The sequence below is a fragment of the Malus sylvestris genome, chromosome 16 (genome assembly GCF_916048215.2).
Source record: "Malus sylvestris chromosome 16, drMalSylv7.2, whole genome shotgun sequence".
NCBI classification, from domain to species: Eukaryota; Viridiplantae; Streptophyta; class Magnoliopsida; order Rosales; family Rosaceae; genus Malus; species Malus sylvestris.
In genome coordinates this window covers 9588314-9609835 of record NC_062275.1, presented here as the reverse complement: position 1 = coordinate 9609835, position 21522 = coordinate 9588314, and the positions used below count along the sequence as shown (strand labels likewise).

The 21522-nt window shown below is 38.0% G+C and overlaps 4 protein-coding genes across 5 annotated transcripts; 2 read left to right on the top strand and 2 right to left on the bottom strand.

The window, feature by feature from the left end:
- Positions 1-838: 838 nt before the first annotated feature.
- On the bottom strand, positions 839-4301 carry LOC126607345 (eukaryotic peptide chain release factor subunit 1-3-like). Of its 2 annotated transcripts, none has more exons than XM_050274896.1 (3): positions 4079-4301; positions 1379-2859; positions 839-1296 (listed from the first exon to the last, which is right to left on the bottom strand). In XM_050274896.1, the coding sequence occupies exon 2, from the start codon at positions 2816-2818 to the stop codon at positions 1511-1513; it is 1308 nt and encodes a 435-aa protein (XP_050130853.1). In that variant the 5' UTR covers positions 2819-2859; positions 4079-4301; the 3' UTR covers positions 839-1296; positions 1379-1510. The 2 variants fall into 2 exon arrangements, with proteins under 2 accessions (XP_050130853.1, XP_050130854.1); XM_050274897.1 differs by having other exon boundaries at positions 839-1236.
- Positions 4302-4550: 249 nt separating this feature from the next.
- LOC126607346 (histone-lysine N-methyltransferase ASHR2-like) lies at positions 4551-8521 on the top strand. Its single transcript, XM_050274898.1, has 2 exons — positions 4551-6415; positions 8310-8521. The coding sequence occupies exon 1, from the start codon at positions 5145-5147 to the stop codon at positions 6384-6386; it is 1242 nt and encodes a 413-aa protein (XP_050130855.1). The 5' UTR covers positions 4551-5144; the 3' UTR covers positions 6387-6415; positions 8310-8521.
- A 4481-nt stretch (positions 8522-13002) lies between these two features.
- LOC126608969 (uncharacterized) lies at positions 13003-19185 on the top strand. The gene is made up of 14 exons (XM_050276987.1): positions 13003-13171; positions 13305-13642; positions 16442-16579; positions 16690-16771; positions 16966-17042; positions 17119-17225; positions 17336-17450; positions 17562-17678; positions 17771-17862; positions 17985-18051; positions 18131-18209; positions 18313-18404; positions 18563-18706; positions 18811-19185. Exons 2-14 carry the CDS (start codon positions 13328-13330, stop codon positions 18841-18843), a joined length of 1458 nt encoding a protein of 485 aa, XP_050132944.1. The 5' UTR covers positions 13003-13171; positions 13305-13327; the 3' UTR covers positions 18844-19185.
- A 20-nt stretch (positions 19186-19205) lies between these two features.
- LOC126608968 (UPF0481 protein At3g47200-like) lies at positions 19206-21289 on the bottom strand. Its single transcript, XM_050276986.1, has 2 exons — positions 20527-21289; positions 19206-20296 (listed from the first exon to the last, which is right to left on the bottom strand). The coding sequence occupies exons 1-2, from the start codon at positions 21127-21129 to the stop codon at positions 19427-19429; spliced, it is 1473 nt and encodes a 490-aa protein (XP_050132943.1). The 5' UTR covers positions 21130-21289; the 3' UTR covers positions 19206-19426.
- Positions 21290-21522: the final 233 nt, after the last annotated feature.

The following is a 21522-nucleotide window of genomic DNA, read 5'->3' as shown; positions in this document are numbered from 1 at the left end:
TGTGTAAGAAGAAAATTTGTGTGCGGTTATTATTTCCAATAGAAAAAATGTCACAATGCAAAAATATTTTTTGCACATAGTTTCTTTTTCTGACATTCCTATTTATTTGCCAATTGATTCTCTTTTGTTTTATTCCATTGAATGATTCTATTTTGCTTTATTCCATTGAAAGACCAGAAGTAAACATGAATGTGCATGAGGCTGAAAATGAGAGTGAAAATCTTATGCCTATATTATAACCACAGCACATGTTTTCAAAATGACCACTACTTAGACATGAACTTTACTACACCAATTTTAGAAGGATGATGCTATCCACTCTCTTTTTAACCTTCCACACACTTCTCTCAATGTTAAGCCATCAGACAAATAAATTGAAAAGATCAAAAAATATAAAAATGAACGTGGATAGCACCACCTTTTTTGAACACCAACTGATGTGCCATGTTTTGTGTGTATATCCAAACACCATTGGATTCGCCAACATATAAGAGACATTGCTATATAAGTTATGCGATTGTTACCGTACTTATTCTTAGTTATTAAATTGAATAAATCAAACGAAAATAACTGATATAAATAAACAAAGGCCCGTCTTAAACTACTTGAGTTTGTTTAGAAGTTCTTTTTATAATGACTGAAAACACCAAGCGCGAATATTTTTAGAACCAATCTTTGGTAAAAATGCAAGTCCTTACAAAAAAAAACACTTCCAAGAGCTTTTAAAACCTAAAAACATTCTCTCAAAGCATCCAAAAGAATTCCATGACCAATCCAATTCCAAGTCTACACATCAAGCATCCAAAGGAATCCAACGTACCAAGAAAGATGAGGAGTATTAGCCACAATAAGCATAGGTTTACTTGTTTAGAGTCATCACAAGCAGATAAGAGAAACGTAACTCCTAGTTCAAACATGATTATTCAGCCCGGCTCCATCTCAAAGATGCGCCGCCACGACACTAGTAAATTGTCTCACAAGACAGACAATACCACATCGATGCTAGTAAATTGTTTCACAAGACAGACACGACACGACACAACACGGCTTAAGTCACAAGTAAACCACAAAATACAACTACATAACCAAATGCGATGCGCAACCCCAAGGACCACAATGCAGCATCATTATGGGGTTCTCGATACATGGGTGCATATGTTCGGAAGGTCTTGGCCCAAAGGAAGCAGTCCTCGGCGTTGTATCCTCGTCCAATATGATCGATTTTCCTTGCCTCTTCTGCGATCCAGATGAAATCACCAGATCAAGGTTTTCAGGATCAGATAACAATGTAATGTCCTTCAAGAAATAAAGACACGATAAAGGGACTGATCGCTGTAAAAGAAAATAATTTTATCTATATTAAAGAGGGAAGAAATACCTCAATCAAGCGTGAGCATGTTTCTGTCAATAGCTCAGGAGCAGCAGCAGCAACCACGACTCCGAGCGCACTGGTGCAGGCTTTTTGCACCCCACCTTCCTGCACCAGTTTTGGGGAAGAGTTGATTGATTGCTATTCAGAATCGTCATAAACTTCTTCATTGTCAGAAAACTCATCAAACGACCTCATATCAAGCTGGTAGCGAAGAATCCCCCCAATTCCACCAAAACCACGGCAGAACTGTGACCCCTCCTGTGACTTATTGGTGACAAACTCAAGACTACAACCAAAGCGCCTGTACTCGTTAGCAAACCACTCCAGCAGTGACATCTTGTCCTGAACCTCTAGGTCCGCATTGGCAGCATCCCGGAAGTTGCTCTGGTTGTTCTCCTGCTCCTTGTTGAAATGCTTCACTATAATCTCGCCAGAAATATTTTTCAGCACATACCGATTGATGTCGAGACTTTCCCACACAATAAGAATTTCAACAGCACCCATCTCTAGAGCTTTTAGTGTGTCGTCCACACCAAAAACATACTTTCCTGTATCCTGGCTGATCTCCTCAAAGTATTTTCCTATCAGCTTCTTCTCCTGTATGAATTTCACATTGGACAGGATCTCTGCCGACAACTCAATAGCCTGGTTGAAACCATTCTCTCCTCCATAAGAAACATCCACCACATTCAGTATTTTGGCCTGCAGACGAGGATCAAACATATCTGACTGACTAAGCTCAGTTTTGAAGTCAGCTGACCCAGCGAGTATTAATCCTGAAACATTGGGCTGACTGGTGGCAGGATTAATATAAAACTGGGTTGCAAGCTCCGCTGTCTTCCTAACATAGTTGTGTCGCTTCTCCATTCGAAGACGAGCAAAACGTAGAGCTGATTGCCCTCCTCTTCCGTGCTTCTTTGGAAGGTCAACACTAAATTTATGAAGCACCTCTCTAGTGTTTCCACTTAATGTCCCAAAAAGTGTCCCATTTCCATCCATGACAATGAAGCCAAATTTGTCATCAGATTCTAAGAGTTCATTCAGCGCTTCAATATGGAACTTGTTGTCACAGAGGTAAAGAGATGCATTGATGGGCCTGAAAGGCTCAAAATCAATGGTAACCTTTTTCTCCTTCCCATCGTCAGTAACAATGGTCCCTGTGTACAACACAAGCCCATTAGGAGGAACCTTGTTGTAAAGCTTGAGCCTCTGCTGCGCAGAGGTAATAGCCCCAAGAACAGATTGACGATTCACCCTGCTCTTAATGTTCGATGCAGTTCCAAATTCATCACCAAGCATCTTAGTCACACGAGAAATCTGATCCCGGGGAGGCATGATGAGAGAAATCATGCTGGTTCCATTACCCCTTGCAGCTTCAAGTGCCTTGATCAGTTTCTTAATCTTCCAAATCTCAATGTTCTTATCAGTCTCGTGACCATCTGCCATTCTGAAGAATTACAGCAACAGCTGAAACAACAAATGATGGCCTGCAAAATAACATTGAGCAGATGAGTTTCAAAAGAACAAAACCAGATGAAATAAGGCCACCAATTACAAGACAGAGTAAAACTCAATAAGTAAAGGCAAAATACGAAACAAGAAGTAACAAAGTGTAAAGTGCCAGGATGCAGAAATTTTAGCCATAAATACTAAATTCAAAGAACACAACAAATATCCACGCATTTCACTTTGGAAGGTTTAAGCAGCCAACAACAAAAATGAAAATGAAGAAGCATATAAGGTAAGAACTAGAATGCAAGAGTTGTAACTACATACACTGTTCGAAAAACACAACAAGTCACAATTTCACGTTGGAAGAGTTAAGCAGACGACAAACAAAATGAAAATGAAGAAGCATATAAGTTAAGATGTTCTAACTATAAACACCGAGTCTGTAGAACACGAAAAGAAGTCATGCATTTCACGTTGAAAGTGCTAAACAGAGGAAAACCCGAAATGCAAAACAAGCAGCAATAAGGTAATAGCTTGAATGCAAAAGTTATTACTATAAATACCGAATCTGGAGCCGTTGAATCCACATTAAAAGGAATAAGCATCCTAATTACACATGTTACCACATATTCTGAGGGGCACACAATCTAAATTTATAACATACCAGAATGCCTCCACACTACATACTTTCATGCAATCTATTCAAATCCAGCCATAGCACGTAACAAGGGATGAGACGCATGCATATACCCAAAAACACACATCCCCGGCAACAATTGACAAAATTCAGCTAAAAATAATAGATACATGCTATCAAGCATAAAATACAGCAACAATTATTCACGATGGAAACTATTAATCACAGGGCATATCAACACAACCACAAATTATGCATAAAACTTGATGATTTCAACGCAAAAACAAAAAGCATGTAACAAAAAAGTAAAAAAATAACAATCATACACGAATTGATTGCATATCTTCAGAAAAAAAATCAGCAATCACAATATGCATACTTTCACAGGGAATATAAAATATACCAATTTTCAAATTCGACAGAATTAAACAGCAGATCGAAACAATTGAGAGAACAAAAGCGCATAAGAACCCTAGAAAAATCGCATAAGAACCTTAGAGAAATCGCATAATAACCCTAGAAAAGTCGCATAACAACCCTAGAAAAATCGCGTATGAAACTTAGAAAAATCGCAGAACAAAATAATAACTACAATAAAAAGGAGGAAGGGGGAGGACCTGATGGAAAGCGCGCAGCCAAGAGCTCCTGGAGAGTCGAGAGCGGATGATACTTTGATATTAAAACAAGAGCTGACAGAAGGGACGTTCGGTTTATATAGTACCACCAGGCACCGCTGGGCCTAACCCTAACCCAACTTTTAACCCTGGTTAGATTAGATCAACCCATCGTCCCACCCCTTGCAATTTTGGATTTCTCCGGAACCGACCTTTACCACAACCAAAAACAAGGACAAGAACTTGGCCACGATAATATACGGCGGCTACCTATTTAGACGTCAAAACTTCCAACTCAAGTTTCTCTTTGGGCTTAAATCCAATGCGTGAACATGGTGCTTTGGATTTTCTGGCCATGAGAGGAATGGAGGCCCATGAACCAAATTTGATCTACTCTAGCATTTAGATCTATTTGGTAGGTTGGATGAGATTGAGTTTTAGGAATGAGATTGGATTGGTAAAGATTGGTTAGATTTTATAAGACGGAACTTGTAACTTATGGATAATAATATGTTATAAAATTTATTTTATTATATATTCATAACTCATTATGTCTAGCTCATATGTCGAAACAATTACTTGTGCCCAATTCACAACTTCAAATGCACAAGTTAAACTCGATCTATGAGGGCATTCAACCAGGTTTATAGCACTATATCTTGTGTACGAGGTTGAAGTAGGTGAATTAATTATCTTAACTTTCTTTTTATACAAGTGATATTTAGTAAATCGAACTTGATATATCACAACGTCTTGAACAAAAGCATTTAAGGCATTCTCTGCTTGTATACAAAATGTGTACCTTACGTTTGATAAAAAAGAAATAAAAAAATAAAATCTTAACTGAGATTAAATCACTTGGCCAAACTCTTTAGCCCCAAACAAAAAATGAAGCAAAGGGTAAAAGGGTTTCCGGGGCTTAGGGTTAAAAAAAAAAAACGACTTAAGTGTGAAAAAAGGAAGGGTTTAGGGTTTAGGGTTTAGGGTGATAGTGATAGTCATTTAATTTTTGGTCAAAACCTCTGATTGTCTGAGACAACTGACCGAAAACCGCAGGAAGCAAACGGAAATGACGAAGGAATCATTGAGGGTAACGGAGATAGAAGGGAGAGGACGGGGGTTAGTGGCGGCTCAGCCACTCAGGGGCGGCGAAATAGTTCTCAGAGACTCTCCGATCCTCCTCTACTCCGCTCTTTCTCTCGTTGCTCCTTCTCCCCAACCTTACTGCCAACACTGCTTCAAAACCTTACAAAAACCCCAACCTCAAGCTCAACCCCAAGTATGTCCATTGTGTTCGCACCATGTCTTCTGCGGCCCGCATTGCCTCTCCACCGCTCTCTCATCCTCTCACTCCCCTTGGGCCTGCTATGCCCTCCGCCTTCTCCGTGACTCCCCTTCGCTGCTCTCCGGCCAGCCGCTCGAGCGGCAGGTCCAGGCTAGTTTCCTGATCGCCGCCTACAACCTCGCGGCGGTTTCCCCTTCCGATTTCCAGATTTTATTGTCTCTCCAGGGCCAGCCACACGACCTCGCCGACGCCGACACCACGGCTGCTGCCCAGTTTCTTCACTCCCTCATCTCGACACTCTGTGCTCCCCACCCAGTGTTCCTAGAGCAGCCGTTTACGGTGGAGCTCTCGGCGGCCCTGCTGGCCAAGGACAAGCTCAACGCCTTCGGATTGATGGAACCCTTCACGGAATTGTCGCAGAGGGCGAGCAGGGCCTACGCCATTTATCCGAAAGCTTCGTTCTTTAACCACGACTGCCTCCCCAATGCCTGCCGCTTCGATTATATCGACACAGACAGCAAACACAACACCGACATGGTTATCAGGATGATCCATGATGTTCCAGCGGGGAGGGAGATTTGCCTGAGCTATTTTCCGGTTAACCAGAGCTATTCGAACCGGCAGAGGACTCTGGCGGAGGACTATGGCTTCGCTTGCCAATGTGATCGCTGCAAGGTGGAAACTAATTGGTCTGACAATGAGGGTGAGGAAGAAGAAGAGTGTATGGATGAGGACCAAGACCAGGAAATGGAAGCAGCCTTGGAATCAGAACTGGAATCCGGAAATAACATTGAAGAAGCCGAAGCTCAAGCCCAACGGGAAGCCGGGAATAACGTCGCAGAAGCCGAAGCTCAAGCCCAAGGGGAATCCGATTTCCCACACGCCTATTTCTTTCTCAGGTTCATGTGCAATAGAACCAATTGCTGGGGCACTCTGGCTCCATTGCCCCCAAAAGATGACGGAACTCCTTCGACTGTCATGGAGTGCAATGTCTGTGGCAACCTTAAGAAAGATGAGGATAGCTAACTAACTGCTTTCTTGGTTGCTGGCTTTGTGTAAGTTTGACTATTATCTTTCTGCATTGAATTCACCTTTTGTTTTAGTTAGTTAATGAGTTAACAGCTAGAAACTGAATCCTTTGTATTTTTTGAGTTTCGACGCTAAATATGAATATGCACCTTCTGATCAAACTGCTCACCAGTTTATGTGATGATTGCTTGTAAACTTCTATATTAATGAAAAAAAGTTGAATTGGTTATGTTTAAGACTCCTATAATGAAAATAAGATAAGGTCACTTATCGAGATGAAATTGGTGTGTTATCAAGCAAGCATTTAGAGTGTTCCTCTGGTTTTATCCTTGCTAGGCAATTTAAATTTGTATCACCTGATTGGCCTAATCTATGTGTCATCCCGCAGAATCCTTAGCAAATTGTAAGCGGTTACATGCCCTATTGTTGTTAGCTCGTGTATTTGTCCGTCATCAGGACATATTCAGAGTCTTCAGACCAAAGTTTAACTATGATTAGGAACCTGTTCTAAATGTGTGGATTTTGGTTTTCTTTAGGAATGAAATATTTCTTCTTCTCTAGTTGCTTTACTTTTTAGGATTCTTTAGGGAAAGACAAAAAAGAAAGACCAAAATCACAAAAGAAAGAAAACAACAAAACAATTCCAACACATCTAATTGCCACTTGGTAAAGCTTTTTAATGATAAACTAGACAACTGTGATTTTGATACAGCAAATTGACAGACGGAAAGCCTAGATGTCCTCCTGTATCTTGATGCATGTACGCATGTACCTAAGTACCTAAAAATATATAGTGGAAGAAGTTTGAGTAAAGGGTGCATACTTAAAAAAGGGATAGCAAAAGCCTATACTTTTAATGGGAAAATGACTGCATGCTTTCTTTGGGAGCAAGTTGAAATATATGGCAAACCTTCTCATAAAACTAATACGAACATGCATATTAGTTAAGGATTGTCTAACTTTTTGTGTACAAAACTAGTTGATCAGATTGGGATAAATCGCAAGACTTTCATGCCAAGCCATGATTCTATAGACATCAAGATAATTTAAGTGCATCCGTAGAAGTAGGTATATGTTAAAAATACTCGTTGAATGTTTAGATCACAGGCTTCAAGAGATCAAAAGTTGGTAATCACAATCTTCTCAATGAAAGAAAGCAAAAGCATAATTAGAGGTTTCAGAGTTTTTATTAAATTGGTTATTCCTCTTTGCAATGTTCGTATTTCTAGTTCTTGTTTTAGGAATACGATGACCCAATGATTCCTGTGGGTGGATTGCTGGTGTGTGCGCCATTGTCCTTTAATATACATAAGCATTTTTTCTTTTCCTTTGTAAGTTAGGGCCAACAGGTGCTTAGTGGGAATTCTCAATTCTCTATACTTAGATACCACGTTGAGATAGGAAAGCTTAATTTCATGCTACGTTTGGTGACAAATGAGGGATTAGGATGCTGACTTTTTATTGAAGCAGTTTAGGGTTTTCTCCAAAAGGATCAGTAGGTTTCATGTTCAATTAGTGTATAAGCATATGCTAGCTGTTTGGAATTGTATTCATCAGATGGCATACGCTACCTGTATGCATTATATAGCCTCCTTTCCTTCTTTGGTTTGAAACTATACCATGTCTATCATCCAAAAATATAGTAATGTGATGTTTATGCCTAGAAAATATTGCACCTAGGGCGGTCCAATATAATTGTCCGTTTCATGTGTGTCTGCGCGCGTCTCTCTCTCTCTCTCTCTCTCTCTCTACCCTTGAAAAGCGATGCTTGAAATAATCTTTTGGAAAAGAAAAAAAAAACATCCATAGTCTTATTTCCTCCGTAAAGCGAAAGTCTTGTGCACTGGATACGACCTTTAGTCTTATTTCCTCCGGTAGAGCTTACTCTTAATAGAAGCTGATCTTTCTTTTCGATTACAGAAACATTGGTGAAGGAGCACGGGCAGACATCCGCCAGCACCAATCATTCAAACTGCGTGACCCGATTATGTGGTGGTCCGATATGCTATAGGCGGTAAGATTTTTGCTTTACTCAAAAGAAAACTCATAGCAATCAATGAATAGCTAATGACATCCAATTGATTGGAAAACTTACTTGTGTAATAGGCCTATTACAAGTTTGGTTTTGGTAACTGACTATTCCCCTTTAACTGCTCCACCCTTTTGATCGAATCAAATACGTAGATGCTTTCCTAATCACATTATATGAATCACCCCACTTGCTGTTTTGGAGTTTTTGGACCACCATATGCTTATTATAGTTGCACCGCCTACTACTCTCGTGTTTGTAATGCTTCCAACTTTATCAGTGCGTAATGCCCCTGCAAAAGTTATTAAGGGTGATTGTGTTTTCAGGTTTAGGACGTCATGAACGGCGTTGTCCGTGGCTATGCAATGTAATCGTGTTTTACCTAATTTATGTTACTCTGCTTAACGATGTGTTTGGACGAGGGATTTCTAGCTATTTTACAATTTAGGGTTTAGAATTTAGGTTTAACCCTAAACACTAAACCCTACAAACAGATCGTCTACCCTCCTGTTATGGTGCCCTTGTTATCCCTTCTATTTGTGCGGTCACGGTTAAGCAACGTCAATATTATATATTCCTATTGTTTTTTGTTTTAGCTCTATAAAAAATCAATATAAAATGTTAATATGACTTAATTGTGACTGCACAAATAGGAGGGGATGAGAATGACATCATAACAGAAGGGCAGACAATCTGCCTCCAATGAAAATATACCGTATGAGTAATGAGCATTACCAAATCACTTTTAAATGAATCATTTCAAGTAATCATTTGTAAATCACTCTAAGTACATTGAATCTACTCATTTTAAATTCCCCAATTTCATATTTTGTATGTGTTTCGGCGAAGCAGCTTATACGGAAAGCAGGGTCAAAGTGCTTCTGCAATAATTACTTAAATTTTGTTACAGAGTTGGACATATTTTTTTTTTTAAATTTGAGACATCAAAATGCTTGTGAACATAAATGTTCACTAAATAAAGCAATCTTTGTCATTAATATCGTGTAGGTATATGTTGTTGATATTGATGTTAGAAAAATGTTTTTGACACACTCAGATGTTTAATCCGCCTTACATTGTTTGTATTTTTTTTAATCTTTTTTTTAGTAGAGCAATAATGTTAATGGATTACATAGATAGTTGTTAAAAGAAGATTATTGCTAAGAATTGAACCTACATTACATGACATGAGTAATTATTTTTTGTCACTGCGATAAAACTTCGGATGCAAAATCAAATGAAAATAGTTATGAGCTGCCTACCATATTCATGGAATTTTTTTGAAGCATAGTGGAGTGGGGCGGGGCGGGTTTGCTTTGTGCTTTTGCTTATTTGTCTGCGTTATCTTTGCCCATGTCCGTTCCTTACCAATGAGGATCTTAAGATCTTTAAATCGTGTCCGTTTAACATTTATTATATGATTAATTTTTATCAAATACTATTCATATTTAATTTTAAATAAAAATATTTAAAATAATTTCTGACCAATATCCGAAAAGAATCATCATTGGTTCCTTATCTTCAATCTTTCTTTTCTTTTTCTTTTTTCTGTGTGTCTGTTTATCTCGCAACCTCATCACAGGATGGAAGCTTATCAACTCGTCACTGAAATTGAATGCTGAATTGACCATAAAACAAATCAAGTGCATAAAGATAGTGGTGAACAACACGGGAGGTGTAGCCATTCCTCTTTATTACTTTTGCTTTTTCCTTTTTACGTTTTGAGAGTTTCAAATTCTAAATCTTGTTCTTATTCGTCATTTTAATTATATTTGTCTTCTTTTAAAAAGTCGTATATTTTTTGACAATATTCGAAGTTAAGGTCTTCATTAGATTACTTTTTAGTTAAGTCAAATATTCGAAGTTATTGAACGATAACCTTGCAAATAATCTTCGAACGATCTTCTTTCTAGCGTGAACCACATTTTCTACTTGGTGGGGAAAATCAATTAATTTTGGAAGGAATATTGAAATTAAAATAGTAGTTTTTCAATTTTTTTACGGTATATAGTTATTAAAGTTGTACTAAATATATACACAAGAATGTAACGTGTACGTACATGCGAAAAAAGGGAAATAAATTTGGAAAGAGAGTCTAATGCATGAGTTTTACATTTTTTTAGTAATACAATTACAACCCATGGTTTGCTTCCATTATTCAAAATCCAGGCCAAAAAGCAAAAATCTGAGCTGCTGAAAAGCAGTCCCATCCCAGCGAGAAACAGCTTCAGCTGTTCACGTCACGCTTTTGGGAAGTCAGGCATTTTATGTTTGCGGCTCATCAGATACAAAGAGAGTCGGGATTCGGGAAAGCAATGCCAAAATAGATTGAGAAAATCTAAAGCCGGCAGAGAAGGAAGATTTTTTTCAGATGTATCTGTCGCATATTGTTATCATTTTATATGCTATAACAAAATGTATTTTGAACAAACGATATTATCTATAATAAGAAGATGAGAAAGTGATTGAGCCTCGTAATAGGCTGGCCATAATGGTTTGATTCAAATGTCATAAAATTTTCAGATGTATCTGTCGCATGTTGTTATCATTTTTATTATGCAATAAGGGCAGAGTTATGGCCATAGATTCTTGATCAAACATAAAATGACCAAAATTAAACCACAAAAAATGTCATTAGATAAGATACAAGCCATAGTTAGAGGTGATTTTCTATTATTCTTTGTGACAGTCCTGCTTTCCTAAGATACACATAACTTTCTAGTAAAATATGGAACAAGTATGGTATATGAAAAATATGTAAATATTGTTCGACAACTTTGTCATAAAAAAAAATATCATATTATTTCGGCCATTTTTTATTTTAATATTTATTTACTTTTACTCTTGATAGAAAACGTGAATTGTATATATTTATTATAAAACGTGTCAAAAAATCGTGTGTTAAATGTAAAAGTATGTACGTCTATAATATGTGTATAGTACTTTGTAGTTATGAAATATGTGCATTTTAATGAATCATCAAAATGTGTATGTTAAGTGAACTTACTAACTATTATTGGAATTAGAGATATAGGAGATTAGTTATGCGATACGCGAATGTACTAAGTGGTTTGGTATTGAGGTGCTTTTATAAAAAGTGGTTATAAAAAAAAACTGAGCTCAAAAAGGTGTTTGGTAAACACTTAAAAACAGCTTATTTTTACAGTTTTGGATAAAAAAAAAGTTGAAAACGTGAAGCAGCAAAATTGAGTTTATTCTCACAGCACAATAGAAGCATTTTTTTTCAAAGCATAGTAATACCAAACCAACTCTAACTATTACTGGGATTGGAGATGTGGGAGACTAGATATAGGGCTGGTTTGGTATTACTGTGATTTGAAAAAAAAATTGTTTTTGCTGTGCTGTGAGAATAAGCTTATTGTTACTGCTTCACGTTTTCAGTTTTTTTTTTTCACCCAAAAATGTGAAGATAAGTTGTTTTTAAGTATTTACCAAACACTTTTTTGAGTTCAGCTTTTTTTATACCCACTTTTTATAAAATCACCTTAATACCAAACCAATACATATTCACGAGTCCTAATACAAAGCAGATTCTTATTTATAAATTATTATGCGGGGATGATAATTAAGGGATTTTAGAGGGTAATTACGGGAAAATACAGGGTGCAAAACAAATATCTGCTATGTTGCAATCACTAAGGGCGCGTTTGTTTGGCCGACTTAAGTTTCACTAGATTGGAATACTTAATTAGAATCAGTAATCCTATGTTTGGTGTAAATTGAGATTGTGTTTAATGGGATTAAGCTGGACTTGTGCTGACTAAATCCTTCGCTAGGTGGGCTTAGCGAGAGCCACAAAAAACGATGAGATTCATAGTCCCGTTTTTGTTCTTCGCTTCACCTCAGGCTTGAGCGACAACGTGCCTTCCCTTTCTCTGACTCTCTCTCTCCTCTTCCCTCTTCTTCATCTTAGAAGATCTCCAAGTCTACAATATTGGGTTTGACGGAAACGAATCCAAGAAATCCAAGCCATCGTTGTCTCTCACTTCCCCGACTCCACAAACCCCAACTAGTCGTCGGTCAGCTCGCGAGGCATCGCTGCAGGCCGGTTCCGCAGCTCCACAGACTTACCGCGCTGATTAAATCCACGAACTTGGAAAGCTCTTTCCAGTTGGAATCTTGAACCGAACAAAAACCTGAAAAACCAAGCTCGATTCTTTGTTTTGTAGAAGAAAAAAAATTTGGCAATTAATTGGAGAAAAAAAGGGAAGGGAAGGAAGGTGTGGGACGGAGAGAACGAGGGGGATAAAGAGGGAGAAAAAGATGGAGGCTTCTAGAGAGAGGGAGAGTTTATTAGAATAAAAAGATAGAATTAATTAATATAATATTATTAGATATGATTTAAAAAATATAATATTGTAGTTTGTTATTATTCTTATTTTTAATCCGACATTGCACCAAATGTTAAGTTAGTCTAGTTTAGTCTAGTTTAAATTAGTCCATCTTAATCTCTGAAGTTAATTTAGTTCAAGATAATTTGGTGAAACAAACTCAAAAATATACAAAAACCCCTTTTCCTTTTGGGTTTTATATATATATAGCCAGGGGAGAGAGAAAATTAGAGGAGCATAAAAGGAGAAAAAGAAACCAGAAAACTTGGGGAGCATTTCCAACGCAGTCCTGCAAGGTACTGCCTCTTCTCCTTGCGGCTCCGCTCCCCCTCCCAAACCAAAACAAAAAAAGTCAGAGGTTTATTTTATTTTATTTGATCTCTCTTGCCCTCCAAAATCAGGTTTGTGTGGCCAATATTGAAGATTCATATTTCCATATATTTGTTTCCTTTTTTCTTCTGATTACGAGCGATATTACTACTAACATTCTCGTATTTGTTATCTGATTTGCATATCATGTCCATTTACATGCAGAGTCCATAATAGGGTAGGGAGATATGGCGATGTACGAGCCTATTAAAGTGTACTCGGACGATGAAAAACGTGGTATGGCGGATCGTATCATGGGGAAGAACATTAATATCGGTGGTGGTGATGGTGTTGGTGCTGGCGGTGATGGCGGTGATGGTCATATGGACGCCGATGTTGAGATGGCCGTCCGGCCGATATCAAAGTCTCCCACCGGCGTCGGGGGCGCTGCTTGTAAGAATATTAGTAACGGAGAAGCAGCGGTGGCGTCATTGCCTTCGAAGTCGCGGCAACAGCAGCAACGCCTTGTTTCCCTTGACGTCTTTCGTGGACTCACGGTTGCGGTAACGTCTGCTTTCCCTGGATTTTCATAGTCCTTCATCTCTCTTCTATTTTTGCCTTCTATTTTTGGTAATGAAAAAAGATAAAAATTAATTTTAATTGATGAAAATAAATTTTAATGGTTAATATTTGAAGGCATTTGGTAGATTTTAGTTTTTGCCTTTTGCTTAAAGGCGCAACGATACGATGCTTTTCGACGCCGTAAACAGAAACGAAATGAATTTTCATTCGTTTGGTGATACGGCACCGTTTCGATGGTTTTTTCCATTTTGGTTTTTTTTGCATTTTTTCTATGAAAAACAAATGAAAATAGTTTGAAAACTTTGAGATTTAATCAAAATAACAAAAATGCGTTGTAAGTGAATAGTACAAAAAATGATTTTTTAAAGTAAAAATTTTCTTTTTTATTAAAGTAAACAATGTCGAAAGTGTTTCGCATGAGTTTAAGCTTTGCTCTGTTTGTTTGTTTGTTTGTAACTGTCAACAAAATGGATGATTGGTGACTAATGAACTGTTGCTAAACAGCTCATGTCACTTAAAATAGACCCCAAACTAGCTCCTTAAGAAATAAAATTAATGTTATTGTTCTTACGTATTTTTCGTTATGAAACACTAGCGAGTTATTTTACATTATAAAATTTAGAAGAACGGAACTGGTTTCTAGTTCAGTATTTTGCTTGTTTTTAAGTCTTAAATGAGTTGGATGAATGTGATCTGCTATGAAAATTTTGAAATTTAAGATTGTGGCAAAAAATCTCTTCTTTGTTGACTTTTTCCGTTCAATTTTGTTTGAAGAAATGGAAAATAATAAAAATCCAAATCAACGAAATAAAATGGTATCCCTCTTTTGTGGGTATCATGATTAATTGCATAAGCTTCTCTTATGGTTTTGGTCAAAAATCGATTTCATGTCTTTGTGTTCTTTCCTTTCAACAATGTCGTTCTAAAATCGATATCTTCTTTTGATAAATGCTAAGGAAATTTTCTCGGCACCCTTAATGAACTCTCTATCACTTCATATTTTTTATATAATATTTTATAATATTAACATGGAAATTGAGATTAGATTGTGAGTTTTCAGAGATTTCATGAAAAATCTCATTTAAAATAGTCTCTTTATAATTTCTGTTCTTTTATGTTTTTGCTCAAAAATTAATTATATATTTTCTTTTATGTTTTTGCTAAAAAATTAATTACTTACCCCCTTACCTCCGGCCATCCACCCCAAACCCCTACCTCCAACCATCCGCGCCACCCCGTACCTCCAGCCTCTCGCATCCACACCACCGATCTATTTAAAAGTAAAACATATTGATTATTTAAAAATCTTGGAATTATTATTTTCAAATACTAGATTTCTAATAAATTTCATTTTTGTTTTAAATCTTGATGCCACGTAATTAACCTAATGGAAAAACCAAATTTTCAGATTTTGTCAAATTCAAAAATGAAAATTACCATATTTTTAATTCAGCGAAGAAATCTAAATTATAATACAAATCCACCGACTAATTACGTAATTTAATGAAAGGAAAAAAAAGAAGATTTAATCATCTTGTTATTATTGTGATCAATCCGTTCGTAAATATTCGTGTGCAAATCCGATCTCGATTCACATGTGACATCAAATGCAACGGACACGGCACCCTCCTTTCTTCTCTCCTTTTGCAAGGCTTTAATCAAAAGACACCGACCTCCTCAATCTCAATGCCCGTTTCTCAGGCTTTTGCTTTTTGTATCGAGTGACTTGGAGCTCCACCACCAAGCGCCTAAAATTTACCTCCACTGATAGATTCTTATATGTAACCGGAATATATTTCATTTTATATGTAGTCATAAAATTTTAGTATGAGCATTCGAATTATGTGTGGGTGCTTATTTATTTGATTTTAGTACGTGCTTTCGGATTACGTGTCGGTTCTTATTCATTTGTTCTGTGGTCCAAATGCAGTTATAAAATTTTAGTATAAGCAATCGGATCACGTGTCGGTTCTTTTTTATTTGATTTTAGTATGTGCGTTCGGATTACGTGTCGGTTCTTATTCATTTGTTCTGTGATCCAAATGCAGTCATAAAATTTTAGTATGAGCAATTGGATCACGTGGTAGTTCTTATTTATTTGATTTTAGTATGTATGTTTGGATTACGTATCGGTTATTATTCATTTGTTTTATGGTCCAAATGCAGTAATCTTATCAAAAACACTCTCGTGTTATACATACGATATTGTAGACAAGTTTCTATCTCTCCTATTTGGACTATTTTACTTTTTCTTTAATCTCATGTGACGGGTTGATGTACCAAATCTATCGCGTCTGACATGTAGAGATGGGTCATACTTCCGAAGTATGTCGGCTTCGCCCGCAGTCACTGCAACTCCAGCTGGTTGGTCCATCCATAAATTTGCTTGGAGTTTATCAAATATTTTACGTGTTGCTGGCATTACTTGCTTTGAGTTATGTCAAAAAGCTCTGAATGCCATTTAACTCCTGCCACTTGGAAACCAGTGCAAAAGCAGTTTCTCTTCTTCTTTCAATATTTTATAAAAAACGAAAATCTAATTACAATTTCAAATACATCTTACATAACTTGTACTATACTAACTCGTACGAATATAAAAACATTTATACGAGTGCTTGTATTGTTCTATTTGTTACATCATTTGACATGTCGATTAACTCGTTGTTTCACATGCACATGATACCAACATAAATAGATAAATCGAACACGACCCATGGTCACCTGTAGTTGTGAATCCTGTTATGTTCGTTTCCATAATTGCTTGCCATTGTTTGATGCAGCTGATGATAATAGTGGACGACATGGGTGGAATCCTGCCTGCAATTAACCATTCACCTTGGAATGGTTTAACCCTTGCAGATTTAGTCATGCCATTCTTCCTGTTTATTGTTGGTCTTTCCCTTGCACTTGCCTACAAGGTACACTTTACATTTCTTGCTCCATCAATTCATTTTTTCTTCATGATTACGTGATCTCCGTCACAGTTTTAGGAAGAAGCTAGCTAACAGATAAATGTTTCTGCGTACAGAAACCGTCATGCAGAGCTGATGCTACGAAAAAAGCAGTTTTACGGACGCTGAAGCTTCTAGCATTAGGCCTTTTTCTTCAAGGTACACTAATATATTAGACAGTCAAACCGAAACTTTTCTCTATCGTCAGGCTATTAGCATTTGATTGATATGTTCATATGGCAATAGTGAACTAGTAATTTTATGTCTTCTACAAAAGACTTTTACTGCAAAGTTTGATTTGCAAACTATAAGATTTTGTATACTGAGCAATGTCCGACATATCTTTTGTCCAGGCGGATTTTTCCATCGCGTCAAGGATCTTACTTTCGGGGTTGATATCACAAAGATCAGATGGATGGGCATTCTACAGGTATGCTGTATTTCAGTAGGGTTATTTCTTAATTTAGAAACTTGAGAGAAAAGTTAACTAATTCTTTTATTCACAGAGAATTGCGATTGGATATATTGTAGCAGCGTTGTGCGAGATTTGGCTAAAGCGTGATGGTAATGTCAACTCAGGAAGATCGCTGCTCAGGAAATATCGATCTCAATTGTAAGTAATATTTATCTGCATTAGTAGCCCTATTTTTTTGTTTTTCTGCACCACTCTAATACTAATGTGTATATTGCTCCATTTAAAAAAATGTATGCCCTGTTTCTCAGGGCTGTGGCATTGATAATCACCACGATATACCTGTCATCGTTATACGGATTATATGTTCCTGATTGGGAGTACCAGATTCCTGTCGATTCCTCCTCTGCACCGAAAACATTTTCAGTAAGTTTCCATCATTTGTTTCTTAGTTCTTTCCTAAAATGTTTGAGAATTCGGCGTATGTTTTGCTTTATAAAGATATATCCCGCTTTTATACTCATCTCTTTTTTGTAGGTAAAATGTGGAGTACGGGGTGACACGGGATCGGCTTGCAATGCAGTTGGGATGATTGATCGTACGATATTGGGGATTGAGCATTTATATAAAAGACCAGTCTACGCGCGAACGGAGGTAAGAATCTATTTCCTTTACTTAATTTCATTTAATTGTAGTGTTCCTCACTGTCATTAGTAATGGTTAAACTTTTATTTGCTATTTTACAGCAATGCAGTGTTAACTCCCCTGATTATGGCCCGTTGCCTGCCGATGCTCCTTCTTGGTGCCAAGCCCCTTTTGATCCTGAAGGACTTCTGAGGTGTGTTTTTTACTTTTTTGCAGATCCCATTTCATCACTATTTAGGTAGACGTGTATTTTGGTTATTTGTTTCTAATCTTTTCGTGTTTTAAAATTTATTTGCTTCCCCTTCGTCGTTGCAGTTCAATGATGGCCATTGTTACCTGCTTGGTTGGTTTGCACTACGGGCACATCATTGTCCATTTTAAGGTGAGAAAACTTCATATCAGGTACTTCTTTTCTTCCTCAGAGGATTCATATCTGTAACCATTACTCCCTCCAAATGCAGGATCACCGGGAAAGAATCCTACACTGGTCTATCTCATCCTCGTCTCTTGTAGTCTTAGGCCTCACCCTCGACTTAATTGGTACGCAGTTCCAGTACAATTTTGTTAAACACACATAAAGAATGGAATTAGCTGCAATTTTTTTTATCACTAAACTATCCTTTTTATGCTTCTTTTTTCTCAGGCATGCATATTAACAAGGCTCTTTACACATTCAGTTATATGTGTATCACAGCTGGTGCTGCTGGAATTCTCTTCGCTGCAATTTACTTGATGGTAGGGTTTCAAGTCAAGTCAAGGAATTTAAGAGAAACTTTCTTCACAATTTCTTTTAATTTTCTCTTCAACTTGACACCGTCTTAGCATAAATACTTTATGGTTCGGCCTTCCTAGTTTTCTCACTGCACGGTTTCTTCTTCTTCTTCTTCCCTCAGGTCGATGTGTGTGGCTACAGGCGCCCGGCTATTGTGATGGAATGGATGGGAATGCATGCACTGATGATTTTCGTACTCATAGCCTGCAATATATTGCCAGTTGTCCTCTTTGGATTCTATTGGGGGAAGCCTGAGAACAACATTGTAATTCCATTTTCTTTCTTTCTTGTGTTAGATGTCATTTTCTCGAATTGATATTCAGTTATCTACTGGTTTTGTAATCTGATAATCTATATTATCTCTTGCAGCTTACCTTGATTGGAATCGGAAAAATGAAGTGATAAAGAGCAGCTCTCGGGTAATATGACTGAAGTTCCCGCGCAAGTAGAGTCACTTTTTTCTTGGACTGTAGAACCCAAATTGTTCAACTGATTTTGGTTCGTTGCATTTCGAGATATGAAATAATGCGGAGTTTGGTCTTTCGTAGAGGCCCCGGCAGGCACGGAGTCTTTCCCCCACTCTTTCCATGTATACAGTAGGAGCTTCTGTACAGAAGATGATGAAGCAGGCCCAAATTTTCTTTGTGAGGACTGAAATTTGTATGGAAAGATTTAGAATCCGGGTATTATTCATGTGTCACTACTTTTATGAAATCAATCATTATATAATACTATTTCGAGAAATCGTCATCTTGCAACATGCATTTTCCCTCACTGATGAATTATTTATGGATAGAAAATAAATGAATCTGGTGTTTCTTGGACATCGAGCAAACAAGAAGAAATCATTCAAACCAATGTTCCAAAAATCTTAACCTGCCACCCGACTAGCGCCTAGCGTCTTTTTCAAACAAATATGGAGAAGAAATATGAAGGAAACCTCCCAAAACCCACAGATGATCGTTGGGAATGATCAAAACCATCTTCAACCCGTAAGCATCCATACAACCGACATAAGAACGAAAGAAAATATAAATCTTGATGGTGAGGTGGAGTATGCAGCGTTTGGTGGAGGCGGAGGAGGAGGCGCAGGGCTAGTAGAATTGTTAACAGAACATGCACAGGTGGGAGAATCACCATTTGGAAAGTAGTAGGGATATATGGAGTATCCGGTCTGAACTATAGTGAGCACGAAGAGGAAGACACCGGCAACGAGGGAAATAATAGCCCATGGATTCCTGAAATAAGTGTGCATGAGATTGGCGCGCCAGACGTTCCAAGGCTTCTTGCAGTAGTGATACACATTCTTATGCACCGCATCAAGGCTGCTTTCTGGATCAAGCGTTATGTCCTTAGAGAGCGAGTTGAAAAGATCCGCAACTGCCTTGTCGCTTCCCAGGGCATTATGGATGATACCTTTTGAGTGTAGGAGGGCAACATCTCTGGCATTGTCTATGATATTGTCCATGAAAAATATATAGGATGTGACCTCGTTGCCTGCCCCAACATGGAAGCGCTCAAACGCTATCAGATTCAAGAACATGGATTCGGTGGTGTCATCCACAATGATGGATGGGAGCCTGAGGACTCCCCTGGAGAATGAGATGTCTTTGAGGCTAGTGGTTTTGCTTTCCTTGAATCTGATCCCGGTTTCATTGAGCTCTGTCGCTGACCAGATGATTTCCTCATGACGATTCACAGTCTCTGGTCTGCAGTGACCTGTTTTGCAATAGGGCTCTCCCAGAAGCTGGCTCTTCCTATACACATCCAATGCGTGCACGCATTTTCCCGTGATTGAGGCTGCTATACCGGGGGAGAAGAACTTGATTAGGAGCTTGATGACAAACCCTTCATCCTGCCAGAAACAAATAGAGATTATTGTGCAACGAAAAACATCAACATAGGATACAGAGGACTATGTGTTAGAACATGAGCATCCCACATGGGATACAGAATCTTATGTGTTATGTTGTTAGCATGCAAAGAAAATCAATTGGCAATGGGTGCAGAGGTTCGAGATTTTATATAATTATTATGCAACAATTTAATTTCCTGACTTGAGATTGACACTCTCTACATTAATACCTTAGCGTAATCGCTCTCAACCGCAACCAGCTTGTCAAGAACCAGGATTGGCAACTGATTCTCAAGCATCAACATGTCGCGCTTGATGTACGGCATCGTATGGAGCTTCCCGTGGTTGCTGAAGACGGGATCATTGGGAGCGTAATCATCCAGTAAATGAGAAGCAACCCGCAAGACTTCCAGCATGAAACAGCCATCCAGAATCATCAGCTGCAAGAATCTATCTGTATCATCTCTCCACTCAGGCTCAAGCGGATTGTACGAGTCCTTCAAATCCTGCATCACTTCAGCCAGCGCGTTGACGAACAGCTCAACAGGTTTCCCACATCTTTTCAGGAAATGGACAAGGGCGCGGCGCTTGTGCTCCTCCATTGGATTTAAATTATTGCGCTTGTGGTCCTCATTTGGATTTAAATTATTGAAATGGTAAGGCCCGAAGGAGACCACCTGGGGCTTGTAGGCCTTCTTGTTAATGTCCGTGATGCAGGTTGGCAGTCTGTATATCGACCCCTTGCTCCAATGCTCCTTCTCTATCGAAAGATCCTGCATCTTATCGAGCTCTTCGTTAACTTGAATAATCCATTTCGTGTCTGCCATGGCCATCGTTGATCGACCACAGGCTGCAGACACCGAAATTTGTTCTGCTCCTTTATATATGCTGTCTCGAAAATCGGAACTGTTTCCGATCTTTTGATTCTTCCATTACAAGCAAGATCTTCACTCCGACAAGCTAAAGTAGTGAAGAACAATAAATCGGTCATTTGTCTGAATAATGTCAGCTTTTTTAAAGCTAGATTGAGTGATCAGGAGTTCTCATAAACTCTACAAGTTTACAACATTTTCTTAATTTGATAAAAGTGAAAGATTCATCGGTCTTTAAATATCACGAGGCAACTGCTTCTGTGATTCGTTTCCTCTCCAGAAGACAAAGTTTCTAATCGGTTTAATTACGGATTCACAAACTTTTCCTTTTTCTGCTGGCTTCCTACTTGCTCT

Excerpts from the sequence above, each read along its gene's own strand:
- LOC126608968 (XM_050276986.1), bottom strand. The coding sequence starts at position 21,129 with ATGGCCATGGCAGACACGAAATGGATTATTCAAGTTAACGAAGAGCTC. Across the intron at positions 20,297-20,526 it reads TTGAGAGCGATTACGCTAAG|GATGAAGGGTTTGTCATCAA; the intron begins GTATTAATGTAG and ends TGTTTCTGGCAG.
- LOC126608969 (XM_050276987.1), top strand. The coding sequence starts at position 13,328 with ATGGCGATGTACGAGCCTATTAAAGTGTACTCGGACGATGAAAAACGT. Across the intron at positions 17,226-17,335 it reads AGGAAATATCGATCTCAATT|GGCTGTGGCATTGATAATCA; the intron begins GTAAGTAATATT and ends CCTGTTTCTCAG. Across the intron at positions 18,052-18,130 it reads ACATCATTGTCCATTTTAAG|GATCACCGGGAAAGAATCCT; the intron begins GTGAGAAAACTT and ends CTCCAAATGCAG.
- LOC126607345 (XM_050274896.1), bottom strand. The coding sequence starts at position 2,818 with ATGGCAGATGGTCACGAGACTGATAAGAACATTGAGATTTGGAAGATT.
- LOC126607346 (XM_050274898.1), top strand. The coding sequence starts at position 5,145 with ATGACGAAGGAATCATTGAGGGTAACGGAGATAGAAGGGAGAGGACGG.